The sequence below is a fragment of the Nerophis ophidion genome, linkage group LG17, assembly GCF_033978795.1.
Source record: "Nerophis ophidion isolate RoL-2023_Sa linkage group LG17, RoL_Noph_v1.0, whole genome shotgun sequence".
NCBI classification, from domain to species: domain Eukaryota; kingdom Metazoa; phylum Chordata; class Actinopteri; order Syngnathiformes; family Syngnathidae; genus Nerophis; species Nerophis ophidion.
Window position 1 is genome coordinate 10,664,370 of NC_084627.1, and position 26,078 is coordinate 10,690,447.

Below are 26,078 nucleotides of genomic sequence, written 5' to 3' on the forward strand. Positions count from 1 at the left end.
AAAGAATCTGGGTATTGTCTGCGACCCAACTCTCTCGTTTGAGTCGCACATTAGGAGTGTTACTAAAACTTTCATCTCCGTAATATCGCTAAAATTTGTTCCGTTTTGTCCACTAGCGACGCTGAGATAATTATTCATGCTTTCGTTACGTCTCGTTTCGATAACTGTAACGTTGTTTACCCTGAATTGATTAACGTGGATCCCGACTTAAACAACTTTAAAAACTTATTCAGGTGTTACTATTAAGTGGTCAGTTGTACGGAATATGTACTGTACTGTGCAATCTACTAATAAAAGTTTCAATCAATCAATTTCAAACGTATTATATTCGGGTCTCGCTATGTCTATCATTAAAAGATTACAGTTGGTACAAAATGCAGCTGCTAGACTTTTGACAAGAACTAGAACGTTTGATTATATTACTCCTATGTATACTTACATATATACTTATGTATGTACATACCTATACTGACTCACCTGCACTGGCTAACTGTGCACTTAAGTTGTGACTTTAAGGTTTTACTACTTACGTATAAAATACTACACGGTCTAGCTCCATCCTATCTTGCTGACTGTATTGTACCATATGTCACACCAAGAAATCTGTGTTCAAAGAACTCCAGCTTATTAGTGATTCCCAGAGCCCAAAAAAAGTCTGCGGGCTATAGAGCGTTTTCTATTGGGGCTCCAGTACTCTGGAATGCCCTCCCGGTAACAGTTAGGGATGCTACCTCAGTAGAAGCATTTAAGTCCCATCTTAAAACTCATTTGTATACTCTAGCCTTTAAATAGACCCCCCTTTTAGACCAGTTGATCTGCCGTTTCTTTAATAATAGTTAGAATCCAGTCCATAGTGGATCTAACATAATAGTGAGAATCCAATCCATAGTGGATCTAACATAATAGTGAGAGTCCAGTCCATAGTGGATCTAACATAATAGTGTGAGAGTCCAGTCCATAGTGGATCTAGCATAATAGTGTGAGAGTCCAGTCCATAGTGGATCTAGCATAATAGTGAGAGTCCAGCCCATAGTGGATCTACCATATAAGTGAGTGTCCAGTCCATAGTGGATCAAACATAATAGTGAGAGTCCAGTCCATAGTGGATCTAACATAATAGTGAGAGACCAGTCCATAGTGGATCTAGCATAATAGTGAGAGTCCAGTCCATAGTGGATCCAACATAATAGTGAGAGTCCAGTCCATAGTGGATCTAACATAATAGTGAGAGTCCAGTCCATAGTGGATCTAACATAATAGTGAGAGACCAGTCCATAGTGGATCTAGCATATAAGTGAGCGTCCAGTCCATAGTGGATCTAACATAATAGTGAGAGTCCAGTCTATAGTGGATCCAACATAATAGTGAGAGTCCAGTCCATAGTGGATCTAACATAATAGTGAGAGTCCAGTCCATAGAGGATCTAACATAATAGTGAGAGTCCAGTCCATAGTGGATCTAACATAATAGTGAGAGTCCAGTCCATAGTGGATCTAACATAATAGTGAGAGTCCAGTCCATAGTGGATCTAACATAATAGTGGGAGTCCAGTCCATAGTGGATCTAACATAATAGTGAGAGACCAGTCCATAGTGGATCTAGCATATAAGTGAGCGTCCAGTCCATAGTGGATCTAACATAATAGTGAGAGTCCAGTCCATAGTGGATCCAACATAATAGTGAGAGTCCAGTCCATAGTGGGGCCAGCAGGGGATCATCTTGAGTGGAGACAAGTCAGCAGCGCAGAGACGTCCCCAACTGATGCACAGATGAGTTGTCCACCCCGGGTCCTGACTTTGAACAGCTAGCGCATTATCTGCGGTCACCTTATAGCCTCTCCACGCAGGAGAGGGGGGCAGAGCAGAAAAAAGATGGCAGATCAACTTGTCTATTTAAAGGCTAGAGTATAAAAATGAGTTTTAAGATGTGACTTAAATGCTTCTACTGAGGTAGCATCTCGAACTTTTACCGGGAGGGCATTCCAGAGTACTTGGAGCCCCAATAGAAAACGCTCTATTACTGGCAGAATTTTTTTGGGCTCTGGGAATCACTAATTAGCCAGAGTTCTTTGAACGCGGATTTCTTGCCAGGGACATATGGTACAACATAATAGGCAAGATAGGATGGAGCTAGACCGTGTAGTATTTCATACGTAAGTAGTAAACCCTTAAAGTGCAGGTGAGCCAGTATGGGCGTAATATGATCAAACTTAATGAATGAATGGTCATGTGACTGGTGGACTGGGTGTTGTTGATAAATGTGTAAATACACTCCACCCACACAGCGGTGTTCACTTTTTGTGCCTTTTGTAATGCTTAACTTTGAAGTGTAACTTGTTGATCGCCTCATCAAGAGTGGCGGTGCCATTTCATCAGGGATCAACAGAATTTCTTGTCCAGTTGGACTTGTTCTTGCACGTGTGTGTGAGTGAGTGACATTTTCGCCACCAGCTGACCTTTCAACCGGCATCGCCATCTTGGCTGTCTCCGGGTGACTCGGCACTTTAAAGTGTCTATCACGGAGACGAGGATTTACCCCGCATCATTGACTTGCTGATATGTTTCGGCGTGCGAGCGCCGATGGAACACGCACTCATCCTCGCCGCTTGTGTGTTTGTCCCCGATAAGGGCCTCGCCCAGCTAGAGATCCTGTGCAAGCAGCTGTATGAGACCACGGACACCACCGTGCGGCACCAGGCTGAGAAGGCCCTGGTGGAGTTCACCAACAGTCCAGACTGCCTCAGCAAGTGTCAGCTGTTGCTGGAAAGAGGAAGTGTGAGTAGTAACACACACACACACACACACACACACACACGCACACGAGGAGTTTTCTGGACTTTTGTCCCATCACCATGAAAGTACTACCACTAGAAAGGACTAAAAGTTGACTTCCCGGTCTGGATCCTTGTAGGACGTTTTGACAGTAGGGCTGCACAATGTTTCATTTAAGCTTGGTGTGCAATAATCATATTGCAATGTAGAATACAGTGACAAATATATTCGTGATGCGGGAGGATTTCAAGCGAAGAAATGTTGGACGTCTGGAGCAGTGGTTCTCAACCTTTTTTCAGTGATGCACCCCCTGTGAAAATTTTTTTTTTTAATTCTAGTACCCCCTAATCAGAGCAAAGCATTTTTGGTTGAAAAATCAATCAATCAATCAATGTTTATTTATATAGCCCCAAATCACAAATGTCTCAAAGGACTGCACAAATCATTACGACTACAACATCCTCGGAAGAACCCACAAAAGGGCAAGGAAAACTCACACCCAGTGGGCAGGGAGAATTCACATCCAGTGGGACGCCAGTGACAATGCTGACTATGAGAAAAAAAGAGATAAAGAAGTAAAATACTGCACTATGTCATTAGTTTCTAATTTATTAAATCGTGTAACAGTGCAAAATATTGCTCATTTTTAGTGGTCTTTTTTAAATATTTGGAAAAAAAGATGGCGACTTGTCCAGGGTGTACCCCGCCTTCCGCCCGAGTGTAGCTGAGATAGGCGCCAGCGCCCCCCGCGACCCCAAAAGGGAATAAGCGGTAGAAAATGGATGGGTGGATATAAAAATAACTAAAAACTTAAAAATAAACAAGTGATTCAATTATAAATACATATTTCTACACATAGAAGTAATCATCAACTTCAAGTGCCCTCTTTGGGGATTGTAATAGAGATCCATCTGGATTCATGAACCTAATTCTAAACATTTCTTCACAAAATAAGTATATTTTATACATAAACAATATTTATGGAACATGTCCACAAAAAAATATGTCAACACTTACATTCTTCCCCGGGAAGAATGTAAGTTCATAAACTGTGAAAAGAAATGCAAATATTAAAAATTCAGTGTTGACATATTTTTTTGTGGACATGAAGAGCTAGGCGAAGTGGCTGGGGAAAGGGAAGTCTGGGTTTCCCTGCTTAGGCTGTTGCCCCCGCGACCTGACCTCGGATAAGCGGAAGAAGATGGCTGGATGGATGAACTTACATTCATATTTTGTTGAAGTATTATTCAATACATATATTTACAAAGGATTTTTGAATTGTTGCTATTTTTTTAGAATATTTTCAAAAAATCTCACGTACCCCTTGGCATACCTTCAAGTACCCCCAGGGGTACACGTACCCCCATTTGAGAACCACTGGTCCGGAGGATGCGATTTGAACTCTGTGAGATTGTTAGCTTGCCACCTTGCTCGTCAGCGAACGAGCGTGAGACAAGGTTGTGTGAAAAATTGATTGGACTCTCATTTTAGCCATCGGCTAAACTTTGTTTAAATCAACTCAAGTACTTTTTAAAGCAGTGTCAATTTGCAATGCAAGGAAGAATGTAGGGCTGGGCGACATATCGATATACCGTATTTTTTGGATTATAAGTCGCAGTTTTTTTTCATAGTTTGGCCTCGGATGCGACTTATACTCAGGAGTGACTTATGTGTGAAATTATTAACACATTACCGTAAAATATCAAAAATTATTTAGATAGATAGATGGATAGATAGTACTTTATTGATTCCTTTAGTTCATTCACATAAGAGACTAAACGTATAAGATTTAATGGTATTTATCGATTAGGAGTGACAGATTGTTTGTTAAAGGTGCAGCATGTTCTATATGTTATAGTTATTTGAATGACTCTTACCGTAATATGTTAGGTTAACATAGCAGGCACCTTCTCAGGTGGTTATTTATGCAAACATAAAGCATTAACACTAGCAGGTCGTTTCAGTACATATATAATCTCCTGATGATTGAGGGAACCCCTCATGAAACAGTTCTGTAGAGATGAAGTAGTCTTGTGATTTTTCCCACACATATATATATATATATATATATATATATATATATATATATATATATATATATACATATATATATATATATATACATATATATATATATATATATATATATATATATATATACATATATATATATATATATATATATATATATATACATACATACATACATGTGTGTATATGTATATATATGTGTGTATATGTGTATATATATATGTGTGTGTGTATATATTTATATGTGTATATATATGTGTGTATATATATATATGTGTATATATATGTATATATGTGTGTATATATATATATGGGCTTCACGGTGGCAGAGGGGTTAGTGCGTCTGCCTCACAATACGAAGTTCCTGCAGTCCTGGGTTCAAATCCAGGCTCGGGATCTTTCTGTGTGGAGTTTGCATGTTCTCCCCGTGAATGCGTGGGTTCCCTCCGGGTACTCCGGCTTCCTCCCACTTCCAAAGACATGCACCTGGGGATAGGTTGATTGGCAACACTAAATTGGCCCTAGTGTGTGAATGTGAGTGTGAATGTTGTCTGTCTATCTGTGTTGGCCCTGCGATGAGGTGGCGACTTCTCCAGGGTGTACCCCGCCTTCCGCCCGATTGTAGCTGAGATAGGCGCCAGCGCCCCCCGCGACCCCAAAAGGGAATAAGCGGTAGAAAATGGATGGATATATATATATTTAGATATGTGTATATATATATATATATATATATATATATATATATATATATATATAGATATATATGTATATGTACTGAAACGACCTGCTAGTGGTAATGCTTTATGTTTGTGTGGTTTTGGTTTGATGTTCATTTCTCCCATGATTGCAACCCCACTCTCGGTGCCAGAAAGTACATTGGCAGAGAATGAGAATGTGTTCTTGTGTGTCTGGGAAGCAAGGAGACGACAAAACTAAAGGGAGTACAAACCTGTTGGAATTGGGCCAGTTAGCATAAGATTGGCAATACATGTTAAAAAGTGCGTCGGATGTTTGACATCTACTGAAGGCTACGTTACATTATTACTTTGATTTGTTTTCGCTTAAAAAAAAAGTCCTTGTCAAGGTGTGGCAGGCCACTGGCGGCTACAGTTTTGCCGTGGCGGTGCGTCACCATCAGTTACATTAAGGGGAAACCAGGCATGAAGGTGGTGTGGTGTGTTTTTTCAACTGGGGAAAAAATCCACTTTCAGAGGTTCAATATTTATGCAAGTTACATTTTTGATTACAGAAATATGACCATTTTATTTTTTTGTTTATTCATTCAGGATAACAAAGTTGTATATCTTGCATTTACAGTACAATAGTAAATAATTATTCAGTAATGACAAATAAATGGTTACTTGCATCATTATTAATACTATCACATTGCATATAGTTTATATCAGCAAATTATTCTGTTTAAGAGCATGATGGTCTTTCTGCTTAAAGCCAAATATATTTTTTCAGTAAATGATTGTATATTGTTTTAATGTATGTGCTTATTGTCAGTCTAACTGTAGCATGTCTTTGGTAACATTTTCACATTTTTATGCATTTATATCTATAAAATAAGAAACTCGCATATTGAGGAAAATCGCAATAATTTTTCCTTAAAATCATGCTGCCCTTTACGATTTTTATAGAGGTTTGATGAGCGTTTTTGTCCGCAGTCGTCGTACTCTCAGCTGCTGGCCGCCACCTGCTTGTCCAAACTGGTGTCTCGGACCAGCAACCCATTGCCTCTCGAACAACGCATCGACATCCGTGAGTGTGCCTTTGTGGTTGGCGGAAGGGGGGGGCGGGGCTTGGAGACAGCCACGCAGGCGATTTGATGTGTGCGACGTCACCGCAGGGAACTATGTGCTGAACTACCTGGCCACGCGGCCCAAGTTGGCCGCCTTCGTGACGCAGGCACTCATCCAGCTGTATGCCCGGATCACCAAGCTGGGCTGGTTCGACTCTCAGAAGGACGACTTCGTCTTCAGGAATGTCATCGCCGACGTTACGCGCTTCCTACAGGTGCGTCCGGACGGGAGCGGGGTACACCTGTGCAAAGTGACACCACCCTGTGTTTACAGGACAGCGTGGAGCACTGCATCATCGGCGTCACCATCCTCTCCCAGTTGACCAACGAGATCAACCAGGTAAGGGCGGCGAATCTCGCCGAACCTCGCTCAATGCCGCACGTGCAAATCGTTCACTGCCGTGCCTCATTTCCACAGGCGGACACGACGCACCCGCTGACCAAACACAGAAAGATAGCGTCGTCCTTCCGAGACTCCTCCCTCTTTGACATCTTCACGCTCTCCTGCAACCTCCTCAAACAGGTAAGTACAAGTAAATCTGGAGTTTCTTGTGTGATCAGTGTGGAATAAGGAAGTTTGTTGTGAGAAAAGTCTGAATTTTACTTGATAAAGTTATACTATTATGACGGGACTTTTTAGTGGACAATGAATGAATGAATGAATGAATGAATGGTTTATTTGAGCCATGCAAACACAACAAGAGAATGACATAAAATACAAAAGAAATATATAAATACATTATTTTTACACCTACATTGAAAACATTACATGTGACTAATCTTTTGTAGATGTCAAGATTGGCTCAAAAGGGAGTGGGAAGAAGAAAACTTATTAGGTCCCACCCCTATACATATACAATATATATTTACAATATATAATACAATAATATATATAATATAATTCAGTTCAGTGGTTTCTGCGTAGATGCTATATATTATCTATATATAATACATTTAAATTCACACACACTTACATATATACATATGTACACACACATACATACAATTTATATATATATATATATAAATATATATATATATATATACACATACATACACAATCACATACATACGCAAATACATCAATCAATCAATCAATCAATGTTTATTTATATAGCCCCAAATCACAAATGTCTCAAAGGACTGCACAAATCATTACGACTACAACATCCTCGGAAGAACCCACAAAAGGGCAAGGAAAACTCACACCCAGTGGGCAGGGAGAATTCACATCCAGTGGGACGCCAGTGACAATGCTGACTATGAGAAACCTTGGAGAGGACCTCAGATGTGGGCAACCCCCCCTCTCTAGGGGACCGAAAGCAATGGATGTCGAGCGGGTCTAACATGATACTGTGAAAGTTCAATCCATAGTGGCTCCAACACAGCCGCGAGAGTTCAGTTCAAGCGGATCCAAGACAGCAGAGAGAGTCCCGTCCACAGGAAACCATCTCAAGCGGATCAGCAGCGTAGAGATGTCCCCAACCGATACAGGCGAGCGGTCCATCCTGGGTCCCGACGAGCGGTCCATATACCCAAAATACACATATGTCCATCATATACACACACACACACACAGCTATTTCCTAGGGATGAGTACTGTTCACATATGAACATATTCACAATACTCTGGAATCTATATCGGTACTGGTCCTCAACAGTACCAATTTTTGCTGCTGTTACTGTATGTGTTGATTGATTGAAACTTTTATTAGTAGATTGCACAGTACAGTACATATTCCGTACAATTGTCCTCTAAATGGTAACACCCCAATAAGTTTTTCAACTTGTTTAAGTCGGGGTCCACGTTAATCAATTCATGGTACAAATATATACTATCAGCTATTACAGTCATCACACAAGTTAATCATCATAGTATATACATGGAATTATTTACAGTGTTGATGAATATTGTATGTTTTTGCTTTAAAAGAAAATCGATTTTGTATTGCAACATGTAAATATGAGTTCATTATAATAACTGCTGTTCACTTGTTAGATCTTGTTTCATTATCACATTTTTGACATGACATTAAGTTGCAGTTGCATGTCCGAGATGTGAAATTGCAATAGTTTATTGCTTGTGTGTTGGTCAGTTCAATCTTTGCTTTCTGTTGCGCCCTAATGTGTTAATACTGTAAGTATTGTACTTATTATGCACAAAATGTTTGCTTGTAAGGTGCAACCTCGTTGTAGTTTTCATTAGCAAATTCAGAGGCGTTGAAATCGCCATGTAAAATTGCTAATGCTAATCAGTAGCATGTCAATAGGAAAGCCGATATATATTAGCAATCAGCTAGTGCATTTTAGGAACAGTTGAGCTTTTCTTTACTTATGTTGGAGCCTTTTTTTTTTTTTTTTTTAGTCAATTTCTTTGTTGGGATTGAGAATGCCAACATTCCTACTATCCTACCAGCTACGAATGTAACATAAGGATAAAGGGTATTAATGATAAGCGAGGTAAAACTCCCGTATGGATGTACAGTAATGATAAAGGGTACATGTAAATAATGTAAAAACAACTCTAAATAAGTCATACTGTTCCATTACGTTTGTTCATACTACTGTCACTTCTCAACTGCCAAAGAACTGAGGACACCTTCATATTTATTCCTTCTTATACTGTATATACTGTTACACTATTTGATATTGCACTGGTACTGTATTTGACTACTGTACTTCTACTTGTACTGATACTTCTACCATAACTTCTTTGACTTATTGTGCAGCTTAATTGTCTTGTAATTAATGTACATCAGAGCTATTTTTTGTATGTACTGTTTTAGATTCTGCAACTAGTGTTTGGATCCCACTGTACGCAATATCTGAAGAGCATGGAAAAAAGCATTTCACTGTGGTGTAGTCTGCATGTGACAAATAAACTTGAACCTTGAGTATTTAATAAGTGAGGCAAAACTCCCGTATCACCACTTTAAATGATCTAAAAACCTTGATTGATAATTGCACTTTGATAAACTCACTGATGCCAGCTCACTTAATCACAAGATTGCAAGGAAATGTACTTTTTGAGCACATACAACAATAAAGCAATAATAATTGTCATGATTACCGCGGTACAGAATTTTCCTGTTGTTACATCGTTACTCCCAGCAGAGGAGCTCTTCAAAGCCAGCGCCAACGTTGGTCTCCAGACTGTGTTTTAAGTGCTGCCTTTGTCTCGTTTAGGCGTCCGGGAAGAACCTCAACCTGAATGATGAGTCCCAGCATGGCCTCCTCATGCAGCTGCTCAAGCTGAGCTACAACTGCCTCAACTACGACTTCATCGGAACGTCCACCGACGAGTCCTCAGACGACCTCTGCACCGTGCAGATCCCGACGTCGTGGCGATCAGGTGATCCGTCGGCCTTCGTAAACTCCTGTACGCGGCAAACAGTTAGTGACTTCCTGTTTCACCCTTGCAGCGTTCCTGGACTCTTCCACCCTGCAGCTCTTTTTCAACTTGTATCATTCCATACCGCCATCGCTCTCCCCATTGGTGAGTCACAAGTTGCTTTTGTGTTACTGCTGCGCTTGTATCAATGTACAATTGCTATCAGAGCTGCAGCTATTGATTTTTTACAGGTCGAGTATCGATCGATAAGTTTGTTCGATTAATCGGATTAAACACTTTATAGCAGGGGTAGGGAACCTATGACTCTAGAGCCAGATGTGGCTCTTCCCTCAGTCCGTAAGACCCTTGAACGCATCATCATTAAATTATCCCCTCAACTCCCCCCAAAATGGATTAACTCGCTGGAATAAAAAAGACAATATAACATACATCCATAAACGTGGACGCATGCGAAAAAGTGCAATACATTTATCTGGACAGTAATATATATATTTATATATATTTATTTATTTTATCCATCCATTTTCTCCCGCTTATTCCCTTTGGGGTCGCGGGGGGCGCTGGCGCCTATCTCAGCTACAATCGGGCGGAAGGCGGGGTACACCCTGGACAAGTCGCACCTCATATATTTATTTAATTATATATGCACCTTATTACTTTTTTTTTTTTATCCTGCACTATCATGAGCTTATGTAACGAAATTTCGTTCTTATTTGTGCTGTAAAGTTCAAATTTGAATGACAATAAAAAAAAAAAAAGAAGTTTTTTGATGACTGCACCTGGCTCTCAGATAAATCTTAGCTGACATTGCTTAACACGATAAGTAATGAATAATTCCGCTGGTAATCACAGTGTCAAAAATAACGTTCAAAATATAAAACATTCGCATGCATTTTAATCCATCCATCCGGTTTCTACCACACCGGTTCAAGAAGTCGCATTAATGGTAAGAAGTAGCGTATTTTTCGGACTACAAGTCGCAGTTTTTTTCATAGTTTGGCCAGGGGTGCGACTTATACTTAGGAGCGACTTATGTGTGAAATTATTAACACATTACCGTAAAATATCAAATATTATTATTTAGCTCATTCACGTAAGAGACTAGACGTATAAGATTTCATGGGATTTATCAAATAGGAGTGACAGATAGTTTGGTAAAGGTATAGCATGTTCTATATGTTATAGTTATTTGAATGACTCTTACCATAATATGTTAGGTTAACATAGCAGGCACCTTCTCAGTTGGTTATTTATACGTCATATAACGTACACTTATTCAGCCTGTTCACTATTTATTTATTTTAAATTGCCTTTCAAATGTCTATTCTTGGTGTTGGGTTTTAGCAAATAAATTTCCCCCAAAAACGCGATTTATACTCCACTGCGACTTATGTGTTTTTTTTTTCGTTCTTTATTATGCATTTTTGGTAGGTGTGACTTATACTCCGAAAAATACGGTACTTATTGTTTTTGTAATGAGTGAGGGAAGAGTGGATCGTGAGATCGACAGGCGGATCGGTGTGGCGTCTTCAGTAATGCGGACATTGTACCGATCCGTTGTGGTGAAGAAGGAGCTGAGCCGGAAGGCAAAGCTCTCAATTTACCGGTCGATCTACGTTCCCATCCTCACCTATGGTCATGAGCTTTGGGTCATGACCGAAAGGATAAGATCAGGGGTACAAGCGGCCAAAATTAGTTTCCTCCGCCGTAGAGATTTGATTGATTGATTGATACTTTTATTAGTAGATTGCACAGTTCAGTACATAATCTGTACAATTGACCACTAAATGGTAACACCCGAAAAAGTTTTTCAACTTGTTTAAGTCGGGGTCCACGTTAATAATTTATGGTAAGATAGGGTGAGAAGCTCTGCCATCCGGGAGGAACTCAAAGTAAAGCCGCTGCTCCTCCACATGGAGAGGAGCCAGATGAGGTGGTTCGGGCATCTGGTCAGGATGCCACCCGAACGCCTCCCTAGGGAGGTGTTTAAGGCACGTCCAACCGGTAGGAGGCTATGGGGAAGACCCAGGACACGTTGGGAAGACTATGTCTCCCAGCTGGCCTGGGAACGCCTCGGAATCCCCCGGGAAGAGCTAGACGAAGTGGCTGGGGAGAGGGAAGTCTGGGCTTCCCTGCTTAGGCTGTTGCCCCCGCGACCTGACCTCGGATAAGCGGAAGAAGATGGATGGATGTATTGTTTTTGTAATGTATTTTTTGCGGGGTAAAAAAATCTTGAGGATTTCTTTTTACGTCATACTTCAAACCATTTGTCCTGTCAGTTTTCCGTAAAGGAAAGTCCCTTTTCTTTCCTGCTGGCAAAGCTGCCATCATATGTTAAGAGCGAGACACGAGTGTGTTGTGGAGACTACTGCATAATCAACATTGCCGAGTTTGCTTCTAAGGATTTAGTCCTTGTGGTGGACCAGCGTGTATCTCAGGGTGTAGTCTCTCTTGCAAACCAACCACGCTAGGGACTACGTTTCGAACGTTTCCACTTTTGATTTGCTTCTCTCAATCGGTTGGAGCCCAGTGGCTCTTCATTTTATGTTGGCTTGGAAAAAGACACAGTTCAGACACGGAGGACTGATACTTGGAAAGGAGAAGCCAGCGATGTCAATCTAGAAAGTCCAGTTGCCTCCATTTCTTGAAGCTAACAGTTTCATTTCCTCTTATCTATTTGTGTGTACATTTACACCTGTGTGTTTGTGTGTGTGTTGGGGGGGCAACAGGTGTTGTCATGTCTAGTCCAGATAGCTTCTGTCAGGAGGTCCCTCTTCAACAATGCGGAGAGAGCAAAGTTCCTCTCACACCTGGTGGACGGAGTGAAGAGAATACTGGCCAACCCTCAGGTAAGTCTCAACACAAACAAACCCGAGCAGTGGAGGCGCGTGCGTGACTTTGCGCTGTGCGGCCCAGTGTCTGCCCGACCCAAACAACTACCATGAGTTCTGTCGGCTCTTGGCGAGGCTGAAGAGCAACTACCAGCTGGGCGAGCTGGTTAAAGTGGAGAACTACCCTGAAGTCATCCGCCTCATCGCCAACTTCACCGTCACCAGTTTGCAGGTGAGCAAAGGCCGTAAAGGGACCTTGCTGCCCGGGAGCATGTGGTCACAGCTTGGCGTCTGTGTTTCAGCACTGGGAGTTTGCACCCAACAGCGTCCACTACCTGCTCAGTCTGTGGCAGCGTCTGGCGGCGTCCGTCCCTTACGTCAAAGCCACAGAGCCACACCTGCTGGAGACCTACACCCCCGAAGTCACCAAGGCCTACATCACATCCCGACTGGAGTCGGTCCACGTCATCCTCAGGTGAGTGAGTGTGTGTGCGTTTACATGTGTGCATAACCATGTAACTATATACAGCAGACCTGGGCAAATTTAAGGCATGCGGCCCGTTAAGCTTTTCAATCTGGCCCGCCGGACATTCCCAATTACCATATTTTCCGCACTATAAGGCGCACCTTCAATGAATGGCCTATTTTAATATTTTGTTCATATATAGGGCGCATAGAATAGATGCTACAGTAGAGGCTGGGGTTACGTTATGCATCCTTTAGATCAGGGGTGGGCATTACGTCGATCTCGGAGGGTGTGTCAGTCGATCTCAAGCCAGGCATTAAAAAATAGACATAAAAATGAGCAATCATCAATCATACCAAGACTTCACTTCCGTCAGTTGTTTGACATTCTCGGCACCCGAGGATCTTGTGAGATGACGCTGGCTGCTGCGAGCTCATATTTAAGAAAAAAATCACTAACAGGGCGGACGCAGAGAAACACATTTTATTTCTAGAGACTCCGTACCTACTGTCAAAACTCTAAAGACCGACTGCACAGTTCCTGTCTTCACCATAAAAGACCTGTTTCATCCTGCCTGTGCTAACAAAATAAGAGTCTCGGAAAGCTAGCGTGCACAAGCTAGCAAGCTACGGAGTTTGATGCCAAAGTATTTCTCCCCCGCCCTCAGCGACCACTTTCTCACTTGCTTGCCCACCCGCACACTCACTGACGTCACTCACCTGCTGCCAGACATTAAAGGGCCCACACACATATGCTACTCTCATAACAAAGTGTTTAAAAAGGAGTATGCAAGTTGGACAAATGAGATGCCAAATCCAACCACTTTCATGTGGTATTGGACAGAAAGGAGGACTTTTTTTTTCCTCCATTTGAAAATGCGGACGTTATCAGCACCACTGTCCTAATTCCAATCAATGCAAGTCATCAGAATCAGGTAATACACCAACTTATATTCTTGTCTTCATGAAAGAAAGGAATATGTGTGTTAAACATGCTTGTATTATCATTAAACACCATTAACTTGTTAACAAAAATGTCTCTTTCATAAATAAATATAAATTATAAATAGGAATGAAGTAGATCTCCTCGACTTGGTCAATTGAAAAGTAGCTCGCCTGCAGAAAAAGTGTGAGCGCCCCTGCTTTAGATGGAGCTGCGCTAAAGGGAATGTCAACAAAACAGTCAGGTCAGTCAAACTTTATTAATAGACTACAAACCAGCGTTCTGACAACTCTGTTCACTCCCAAAATGAATAGACAGCTGTTTAATTATTTTCCCGCATTCGATAAACACGTAAAAAAACTGTCTGATACTGTCACGGTAAATCAAACGTTAGTGCAATCACAATATAGTAACAGTCGAAATAGTGCAAAGCAATAATATATCAATAACTCAACGTTGCTCAAACGATAATGTCACACAACACACAAAATAAACATGTAAAGCTCACTTTATTAAGTTATTCCTCATCCACGAATCCCTCAATTCCTTCTTCTTCAGTGTTTCAATCAAACAGTTGGGCGAATACGGCATCCAACATGCGTCAAAGCTGTCATTAAACGAGTCAGTGTCGTTGCTGTTAAATTCTCTCGCTGCTGCTCTATTCCCGTCTTCTACTGTGTGACTGATCGCCTTGAGTTTTAACTCTGCGTCGTAAGTGTGTCTATTAATAGGAGCCTTTTTGGGGTCTTTACATAAACACACAGAAACGGCACGGCTCCCGCCGTCATATATCCCAGCATGCACTGCTTCTTCTACAGGGGAAAATGAAGTCGGCGGCTGCTTATCGTAGAAGAAGAAGCACACTTCTTCTACGGGGTCAAATGAAGTCGGTGGCTTCTTACCGTAGTTGCGAGACCTGTTGTGACTCAATATTGGTCCATATATAAGGCGCACCAGATTATAAGGCGCACTGTCAGCTTTTCAGAAAATTTGAGGTTTTTAGGTGCGCCTTATAGTGCGGAAAATACAGTAGTTACTATTTGAGATGTCCGATAATGGCTTCCATCCAATCCACTTTATTTGTATAGCACATTTAAACAACATAAATGATTCCAAAGTGCTGCACAATAATATTTAAAACAAACAATCGGCTTTTTTGCTGACATCCGATATTGTCCAACTCTTAATTACCAATTCCGATATCAATCGATAGCGATATATACAGTCGTGGAATGAACACAATATTATGCCTAATTTTGTTGTGATGCCCCACTGGATGCATTAAACAATGTAACAAGGTTTTCCAAAATCAACTCAAGTTATGGAAAAAAATGCCAACATGGCCCTGCCATATTTATTATTGAAGTCACAAAGTGCATTATTTTTTTTTTTACATGCCTCAAAACAGCAGCTTGGAATTTGGGACATGCTCTCACTGCGAGAGCAGGAGGAGGTTGAGATGGGGGCGATTGAGGTGTAGTGGGTAGCGGGGGTGAATATTGTAGAGTCCCGTAAGAGTTAGTGCTGCAAGGGATTCTGGGTATTTATTCTGTGGTGTTCATGTTGTGTTACGGTGCGGATGTTCTCCCGAAATGTGTTTTGTCATTCTTGTTTGGTGTGGGTTCACAGTGTGGCACATATTAGTAACAGTGTTAAAGTTGTTTTTACAGCCACCCTCAGTGTGACTGGTATGGCTGTTGACCAAGTATGCTTTGCATTCACTTGTGTGTGTGAAAAGCCGTAGATATGTGACTGGTAGATATTATGTGACTGGGCCGCCACGCAAAGGAAGTGCCTTTTAAGGTTTACTGGCGCTCTGTAGGCGCCAGTACCCCCCGCGACCCCAAAAGAGAATAAGCGGTAGGAAATGGATGGATGTATGGATCGATGGCGCTCTGTACCTCTCCCTACGTCCGTGTACACAGCGGTGTTTAAATAAGTCATACATTTTACTTTTTGAAACCGATACCGATAATTTCCGATATTACATTTTGAAGCATTTATCGTCCGATGATATCGGCAGTCCGATATTATCGGACATCCCCAGTTACTATGGTAATCTAAGTTACGGCAGCTCAGACGAGGCACCAAGGAGTGTGGGTATGGAGCAATTCCAGAGCGGCCTGAAATGCGGGTGTCAGGGATAGACGTGGAAGGAGATTTTTACAACAAAGTTCTGCAAGAAAAGTGATTTATCAGATTGTAGGTGGGGTTTTTTTTTACCCTTCGCATTCATATTCTGCCGTGTTTGTTTCATTTTTGTTGTTTCGCTTGATTGTAAGTAATGTCGATCGAGAAGGGGTGTGAGAAGTAATATGTTGTCATTATTCAGTGTTTTATCGTTCATAGATAATATCATAAATCCCACATTTTTGTCATGTACTTTCTGGGTGTCTCATTCAGTGGATAATTTAAAATTTTATTCTGTTTTTTAAGGCGGTCTGTCATAACGTTTTTAGCTTTCAATCAGACATTATTGTGAGTTTTTGTATTAGTGTTCCTAAAAATAGGACCCAAACACACACACTGTACAGCAGATTGTCAGAGCTTTTATATGTGTGTATGCATGCGTGCTTATAAATAAATAAATGGGATGTACTTGTATAGCGCTTTTCTACCTTCAAGGTACTCAAAGCGCTTTGACACTACTTCCACATTTACACATTCACACACTGATGGAGGGAGCTGCCATGCAAGGCACTAACCAGCACCCATCAGGAGCAAGGGTGAAGTGTCTTGCTCAGGACACAACGGACGTGACGATGTTGGTACTAGGTGGGGATTGAACCAAGGACCCCCAGGTTGGGCATGGCCACTCTGCCACTGCGCCACGCCATCCCTATATATATTATATTTATTATATTATTATTATTATTATATTATATTTATGTGTATGTATATATGTGAGTGTGAATGTTGTGTGTCTCTGTGTTGGCCCTGCGATGAGGTGGCGATATTGCCCAGGCCTGATAACCGCAGTAAAATCCAGATATTTTTTTATTGAAAAATCAGGATTGATAACTGCACTTTTGATAAACTCACGGACTGACTTGTGGCAGCTCGCTAGCTTAAATGCTGATATGAAAACAAGAGACATTAACGTATTTTCTCCTTAAGAAACAACATAGCCCAATCTAAACTTCTATAAAACTTATTACTGGTTAAAGTTTTCGTTGTATATTAGTGCGACCCCCCACCCCTTTTAAGCGGACGGGCAATATGCGCATGTGTAAAGTTAGGAGTACATGCCTCATTTAGCGCAAAAAAGTCGTTTGGTTTAAGCCAGGTTTCGCTGAGACCGATGACGTTAAGATTGTTGTCTCTGATAATATAATTAACTAACAACGTTTTGGGAGACAATCATCTTATGTTTAAAAAACCTATATTATAGGTAGTGGGCTGTTTTAGGGAAATTTTGATCAAATTATCCGTAGTAGCAATATTAATAATATTGTGTTTATTATGCCCAGTGCATTTAGTATAATTACGACCATATCTAGGAATTGATACGACGGGAATTTTCCGATTGTTTGATTGTTGCTTTGACAAAACTGCACGCATCATGGTTAGCCACCTCAGTAAAACACATGTCCAACTCTGAAACACTCAAAGCAGAAAAAACTTGTTCTAATTTAACTAACTCCTTACCCAGACCAGTAGTCTCGCATCTTCCATTTAAATCCGGCTTCAGGATGGAGGGAAGTGGTGTTCTGTGGGGATTAGCCTTCTGCTTTGTTTTTAGCCCCGCTCAACATCCGCGTTTCCGATCACACCGCTGGCGTCTGCTCTCCAAGGTTCTCATAGTCATCATTGTCACCGACGTCCCCACTGGGTCATTATTGTCACCGATGTCCCACTGGGTGTGAGTTTTCCTTGCCCTTATGTGGGCCTACCGAGGATGTCGTAGTGGTTTGTGCAGCCCTTTGAGACACTAGTGATTTAGGGCTGTATAAGTAAACATTGATTGATTGATTGATACTGTCTGAGCAACTAAGATACCCAATTAGGAGATCTATTGATGAGGTTTTTTTCAGGACCAATACCGATTACTAGTTATTTAAACATGAATAGTATATGTCAGTAAACAGCTGGACAGAGCTTTAAGTTGTTTAACAATATTTTTTAGGAAACTTTGGACCAGTAGAGACATAATGTTTAATGTGGCGCTCATGTTGTGGTTAATTTAGCACCAAACAACATCAGGGGATTTTACAAACACCTTTATTATGTGTGTCTAATTCTGCGGGTCAGACATTTGCATTTCATAACATGGGAAGTCTAAAGTCTACTGGGGAAATTGGTAAAAACATGGAATTTCTCTACCTAACAATAACATGTACTCTATTTTATAGTAGTTTATGGATTTATTGCATTGTAAGGTTTCCGCGCGAGGAACCCTGAAATATTGCACACATTTAAATCAAATCAATCCTAGGCTTGTTCATGTAGCTTATAGATGAGACATTTTTCAAGATGGGTGACATTCTCCCTGGATGTTACAAAGAGTATGAGAATGTATTAGCTGCTGCCTGCTTTTTTAACGTATATAATAAGTCTCCTATTTGTCAATATATTTACACAAAATTGGGGTGGGGGATACTTATCTCTTCAAAAGCAGGGTAAAAAGGCTGGTGGTTGACAGTGTTAACTATCTACTTGACTAATTGTATGTCGATACTAAATACTGGTATCATATGTTTATATATCGTATCTGGTAATATTATAGTTAGATCTAAAAGACAGGCTTCACGGTGGCAGAGGGGTTAGTGCGTCTGCCTCACAATACGAAGGTCCTGCAGTCCTGGGTTCAAATCCAGGCTCGGGATCTTTCTGTGTGGAGTTTGCATGTTCTCCCCGTGAATGCGTGGGTTCCCTCCGGGTACTCCGGCTTCCTCCCACCTCCAAAGACATGCACCTGGGGATAGGTTGATTGGCAACACTAAATTGGCCCTAGTGTGTGAATGTGAGTGTGAATGTTGTCTGTCTATCTGTGTTGGCCCTGCGATGAGCTGGCGACTTGTCCAGGGTGTACCCCGCCTTCCGCCCGATTGTAGCTGAGATAGGCGCCAGCGCCCCCCGTGACCCCGAAAGGGAATAAGCGGTAGAAAATGGATGGATGGATGGATGGATGGATCTAAAAGACCCATACCAATATATGTGAAAATGCCAAATATAGCTCCGATAATTGACCCGGCCGATAAGAGGTTGATTTCTAATTTAATTGTGCACATTGGACCTCCAAGCTGTCGTAGTGGTCGTACTATACTCGGAGGGATACGAGACAGAGGAGCTTTTACGGTATGTTCAAGGACTGCTAAACAAAATAGGACGCCACAACTCCCACCAGATATAATGAATTATAATAAGTTTAATTTGTTACACACTTTTCTTTGAAATCAATCTTAAACAGTACGGATCAATCTTTAAAAAAAATGAAAGCTTAGCTACAACACGGGTAAAATCTTGAGACTGGAGCACTATCAGTGAAACAAACACAAAACATGCAACACAGTGGGTTTTCTAAAAGTGTGTGTATTTATTTTAGTGTTTTAAAAAAAGAACTTAACACATTTTAGTGTGTGTATAAGTAATTTTTTCAGCACAGTCAACAATACCGCGATAATAACGATCACCGTGGTCATTGTGGTCACGATAACCGTAATATCCCAACCCCGTGCATATGCCCGTTATTAGTACATGTACATGTGCATGTGCACATAATGTACGTTTGAGTGAGGGTATGCATGCTGTGACACATTTTGATGTTGAGCGCAGAGATGGCCTGGAGGACCCGCTTGATGACGCTGGGCTGGTGCAGCAGCAGTTGGACCAGCTGTCCACCATCGGCAGGTGTGAGTACGAGAAGACGTGTGCTCTTCTGGTCCAGCTCTTCGACCAGGCGGCACAGAGCTACCAGGAGCTGCTGCAGTCCACCAACTCCAGCGCCGCCGACATCACTGTGCAGGAGGGTACGTGTGCGTGTTGTCTCTTTTACACCCAACTAAGTTCAAATTGCGCAATGTATGCCACCAGACCGTGTTCTGGCATGTGCTTTAAAAGACACAAACTGTTCTTCTCCAGTAAAACTGCTGACTGTGACTTTAAATGAATTTATTTTACGCCGCAGGTCGTTTGACGTGGTTGGTTTACATCATCGGGGCTGTGATCGGCGGCCGGGTGTCATTTGCCAGTACTGACGAGCAAGACGCCATGGACGGCGAGTTAGTGTGTCGGTAAGAATCACAGAGCTAAGACATCATCATCATCATAGTTGTTGATACAGGGTTGGTGCATCGCCACGCCATTTTCATTACCGCCATAACTTGAAAATGAGGGTTTTATTTTTGCTTGAAAACAATTTAATAGTATGTAAATGTATCCCTCAAAAGAAATCACATAAAGTCATACGCTATTTTTAACTTTTATTCCCAATTGTATGATAACAAAGACCTCCCTTACGAACACTTTCGTCTCTGTGAGTCCGTGCTTCCCCGGACACAAAACACTTCCTTGTTCTCTGCCAATCACCTTTCAAGCATGGACGACGTGTTTACAAACATGACGAAAACCGACATCAAATCCAAACCACACGGACATATAATAGAATAGAATAGAATAGAAAGTACGTTTTTGATCCCTGGGGGAAATTCAGCACCACACTTCGCTCACAATAGACAATAAATACTATACAGGATTATTCACATGTGAATAATATAAATACAGTCTATTGTACAGTATTATTCACATGTGACTAATATAAATAGTCTATTATACAGCATTATTCACATGTGAATAATATAAATACAGTCAGTTATACAGCATTATTCACATGTGACAAATATAGTCTATTATACAGCATTATTCACATGTGAATAATATAAATACAGTCTATTATACAGCATTATTCACATGTGAATAATATAAATACAGTCAGTTATACAGCATTATTCACATGTGAATAATATAGTCTATTTTACAGCATTATATAAATACAGTCTATACAGTATTCACATGTGAAAAATATAAATACAGTCTATTATACGGCATTATTCACATTTGAATAATATAAATACAGTCTATTATACAGCATTATTCACATGTGAATAATATAAATACAGTCAGTTATACAGCATTATTCACATGTGAATAATATAGTCTATTTTACAGCATTATATAAATAGTCTATACAGTATTCACATGTGAAAAATATAAATACAGTATTATACAGCATTATTCACATGTGAAAAATATAGTCTGTTATACAGCATTATTCACATGTGAATAATATAGTCTATTTTACAGCATTATATAAATACAGTCTATACAGTATTCACATGTGAAAAATATAAATACAGTATTATACAGCATTATTCACATGTGAAAAATATAGTCTGTTATACAGTATTATTCACACATTGACAGTTAGTCGTTACAGTATGAATTGATATATGTAGCCTATTATTTGCACACTATTGACAAGTGATGTACTGAAAACTTAAGCTCCGAAAAAACACTTAGACTACCGAAAACCGCGCCGCTGAACCGAATGAAAACAAAATCACACGCCACTGTTTGGAGTGTTGTCAGCATGTCTGTGATGTGGACGTAATTTGAATATATCGCAGGTATACCCGCGGACAACCACCTATAAAATGTGCAAATATTGAGAGGACAGTGGCTGCTTTTAAAGAGGGAAAATCCAACTGGAACAACAGCAGGTGTGGCATCATGTTCGCTGCAGCTCGCCTCGTTCGTCGGGGACAGCGAGGGACATGATTAAAGAGTCACATTTTATAGCACCAGAAGAGGATGCTAGATTTGTTGCTAGTTGTTTTTATTTTGGAAAAAGTCATTAAAAGTCTCAAAGTGCTTGAAAAAATCTCAAAGTACATTGCAAGCAGAAACAATTTCAAATATGGCCAAGCGATTAAAAATATATATATTTATACCTTAAAGATAACAGATTTGTTTTTAAATATATGTCTACATTTGTTCCGCTTTTTTAAAGAAAATAATATCATAGCAAATCATGCAAATGTCTCAATGGCGCCGCCACAGGTATCTTGGCAGTCTCGGGGAAATTCTGTGATGCTATTCTTAAACTAACCTACCCTGAGCTCTCTTTTCGTCTTCTACGTCTGTATTTTTTTTTGTCATCGTCCTTCTTTTGACCTCATCTTCTATTTCTATTTTTTTCCTTCTATTTACCCTCTCCTCCTTTTTCTTCTCCTTTTCAGGGTTCTGCAGTTAATGAACCTGACAGACTCACGGCTGGCCCAGGCAGGAAACGAGAGGCTGGAGCTCGCCATGCTCAGCTTCTTCGAGCAGTTCAGAAAGATCTACATTGGCGACCAGGTGCAGAAATCCTCCAAGGTGAGAACACGCCACACCCACACCGTCACCAGGAACACGCCGCTGGCGAGTCCAAAGCGACACAGGCTTGTCATGCTTGCGATGTCCGACTGACTGACTGTTCTCTGTGTTGCGGGGCAGAGGCTCACTACGCCCAGATAAGTGTTGCCCTCTCCTTTAGTCGTAGTGCTCCCTACCTACCCTTTCAACGCAAGCTTAGGTTGAGCTTTACTAGACACAGCTTAGATAGCACATGTTTTAAATATAAATGATAAATGGGTTGTACTTGTATAGCGCTTTTCTACCTTCAAGGTACTCAAAGCGCTTTGACACTACTTCCACATTCACCCATTCACACACACATTCACACACTGATGGAGGGAGCTGCCATGCAAGGCGCCAACCAGCACCCATCAGGAGCAAGGGTGAAGTGTCTTGCTTAGGACACAACGGACGTGACGAGGTTGGTTCTAGGTGGGATTTGAACCAGTGACCCTCGGGTTGCGCACGGCCACTCTTCCACTATATCTTTGAAAAGTTACTTCGGTAGTTCAATACATTCAATATATCAATTCTGTAGGTTCACTACAATCTAGGGTTGTCCCGATACCAATATTTTGGTACTAGTACCAAAATGTATTTCGATTCTTTTTTTGTAACTTTTCTAAATAAAGACTACAAAAAATGTCATTAATGGCTTTATTTCAACAAATAAATTAAACATGTTTAGTATTGTAATTTTGTCCTTAATAAAATAGTGAACATACAAGACAGCTTTTGTTTTATTAGTAAGTAAGCAAACAAAGACTCCTAATTAGTCTTTGGACATATGCAGTAACAAATTGTGTCATTTTTCATTTTATTACTTTGTCAATTATTAAGGACAAGTGGTAGAAAATTAATTAATAATCTATTTGTTCATTTAAGGTTAATAATATCTGCTAGGGATGCACCGAAATGAAAATTTGTGGCCGAAGCCGAATAAAATTTAAACGCTTGGCTGAATACCGAATAATGAATGCAGTTTTTCACAACTTTTTTTATATTGCATAAATAGCCTAGAATACATTTTTAGACATGTTTTTGAAATAAAGTACATTTTTATTGAATATTGACATTTTTTAATATTCCAGTAGCCTTTGCTTTTCAAAAAAGCACAAAGTTTTTCATTTATACTAGGCCTTAAAACCAAACATGCATTCCAAAAAAAAATAAAGTGCATTAAAGTGGATAAACCCACAACAAATGAATTATTGTCCTTTTGGCAAAAGTCTGCTTAGCCACAGTAGATATGCTAATAATGTAAACAGAAGGCTCAAGTAAATCTCAATTAAGTGTGTGCTTGTAACCTCATACACTTATACAGGTAGCCTACACAACAGGCTAATAATGTAAACAGAAGGCTCAAGTAAATCTCAATTAAGTGTGTGCTTGTAACCTCATACACTTATACAGGTAGCCTACACAACAGGCTAATAATGTAAACAGCACACACACAATGTAAAGAGCACACTTCAGAGAAATACCGTCTGCTCAGTATCGTGTAACGGGGCTCAATGTGCTCCATTAGTCTCCAAAAGCCAATGTCCTCCACAACACTAAACGGTTGTTCATCCAAAGCCATAAACTCCATTACCTTCTTTGTAATTCCGTTTGCTTCGGCACTGTCAGTCAAAAACTTTTTCGCCCTCTCAAAGACGTCGGCCTCGAGACAGTTTGGCTGAACATTCGTTGCAAACTGCAATACTTTTGTCACTTTCCGACACTTTAAAATATCTCCACACTGCTGACATTTTTCCGAAGGCGCCGGGACACAATGTCACCCCGTCACTGCACGTTGGTTGATTGCGTCACCGCGTCAAAAAATTGCGTCACACGCCACTATTCGGCCTTGCATTTAACTCATTCCACCGAAGGCCGAATGTGGCTTTTTTTGCCATATTCGCCCGAATATATTCGGTGCATCCCTAATATCTGCTTATTTTCTGTTTCAACATGTTCTATCTACCCTTCTGTTAAAATGTAATAATCACTTATTCTTCTGTTGTTTGGATATTTTACATTAGTTTTGGATGATACCAAAAATGTGGGTATCAATACGATGCCAAGTAGTTACAGGATCATACAATGGTCATATTCAAAGTCCTCGTGTCCAGGGACGTATTTCCTGACTTTATAAACATAATATGAATAATAAAAATAAGATTACAAATGTTTTGACTCAGGGAGTATGGAGTATCGAACTGTCTGATTGTGGCGGTCCGCTCCCTGTACGATCAGTGTCAGAGCTTGGTCCGCATTGCCGGCTGTAAGTCAGGAACATTTCCAGTGAGAGTTGGACTCCGCCAAGGCTGCACTTTGTCACCCATTCTGTTCATAACTTTTATGGACAGAGTTGCTAGGCGCAGTCAAGGCGTTGAGAGTATGGTAGTTTGGTGGCTGCAGGATTAGGTCTCTGCTTTTTGCAGATGATGTGGTCCTGATGGTTTCATCTGACCAGGATCTTCCGCTCTCACTGGATCGGTTCGCAACCGAGTGTGAAGCGACTGGGATGAGAATCAGCGCCTCCAAGTCCGAGTCCATGGTTCTCGCATGAGTGAGGGAAGAGTGGATGTTGAGATCGACAGGCGGATCGGTGCGGCGTCTTCAGTAATGCGGACGCTGTAGCTATCCATTGTGGTGAAGAAGGAGCTGAGCCGGAAGGCAAAGCTCTCAATTTACCGGTCGATCTACGTTCCCATCCTCAACTATGGTCTTGAGCTTTGGGTTATGACCGAAAGGACAAGATCACGGGTACAAGCGTCCGAAAAGAGTTTCCTCCTCCCTTAGAGATAGGGTAAGAAGCTCTGCCATCCGGGAGGAACTCAATGTAAAGGCGCTGCTCCTCCACATGGAGAGGAGCCAGATGAGGTGGTCCAGGCATCTGGTCAGGATGCCATCCGAACGCCTCCCTAGGGAGGTGTTTAGGGTACGTCCGACCGGTAGGAGACCACGGGGAAGACCCAGGACACGTCGGGAAGACTATGTCTCCCGGCTGACCTGGGAATGCCTCAGGATCCCCCGGGAGGAGCTGGACCAAGTGGCTGGGGAGAGGAAGGTCTGGGCTTCCCTGCTTAGGCTGCTGACCCCGCGACCCGACCTCGGATAAGCGGCGGAAGATGGATGGATGGAAATTTACCTAGTTAAGTTTTCAGCCACAATGTTTTTGTGAATGCTTTCTTCCTTTTTAGTAACCCTTTAGAGTAGAGGTCTTCAACAGGGGTACGTAGAAGTACAGCAGGCGGGGCGTGATATTTTTGGTTGAATTAAAGGCCAAAAGTTTGGACACATCTTCTCTTTTCAATATGTTTTCTTTATTTTCGTGACTATATTGTAGATTGTTGCTGAAGGCATCAAAGCTAATTGAAAACCATTTCAGGTGACTACCTCTTGAAGCTCATCGAGAGAATGCCAAGAGTGTGCAAAACGATCAGAGCAAAGGGTGGCTATTTTGAAGAAACTAGAATATAAAACATGTTTTCAGTTATTT

The 26,078-nt window shown here is 41.0% G+C and overlaps 1 protein-coding gene across 4 annotated transcripts in view; it reads left to right on the forward strand.

The window, feature by feature from the left end:
* The window catches only part of xpo7 (exportin 7), a 52,758-nt gene that overhangs the window by 3,439 nt on the left and 23,241 nt on the right, over positions 1-26,078 (forward strand). For 2 of the 4 annotated variants that reach the window (XM_061876216.1, XM_061876218.1), the window contains exons 2-14: positions 2,628-2,774; positions 6,473-6,566; positions 6,655-6,821; positions 6,881-6,946; positions 7,025-7,129; positions 9,793-9,958; positions 10,029-10,102; positions 12,688-12,807; positions 12,875-13,021; positions 13,092-13,264; positions 19,973-20,166; positions 20,325-20,430; positions 22,435-22,570. In XM_061876216.1, coding sequence (XP_061732200.1) covers positions 2,628-2,774; positions 6,473-6,566; positions 6,655-6,821; positions 6,881-6,946; positions 7,025-7,129; positions 9,793-9,958; positions 10,029-10,102; positions 12,688-12,807; positions 12,875-13,021; positions 13,092-13,264; positions 19,973-20,166; positions 20,325-20,430; positions 22,435-22,570 — 1,695 coding nt within the window. Of the gene's footprint in view, positions 1-2,627; positions 2,775-6,472; positions 6,567-6,654; positions 6,822-6,880; positions 7,130-9,792; positions 9,959-10,028; positions 10,103-12,672; positions 12,808-12,874; positions 13,022-13,091; positions 13,265-19,972; positions 20,167-20,324; positions 20,431-22,434; positions 22,571-26,078 lie in introns of all 4 variants that reach the window. The other 2 variants (XM_061876217.1, XM_061876215.1) reach the window with 2 other exon arrangements.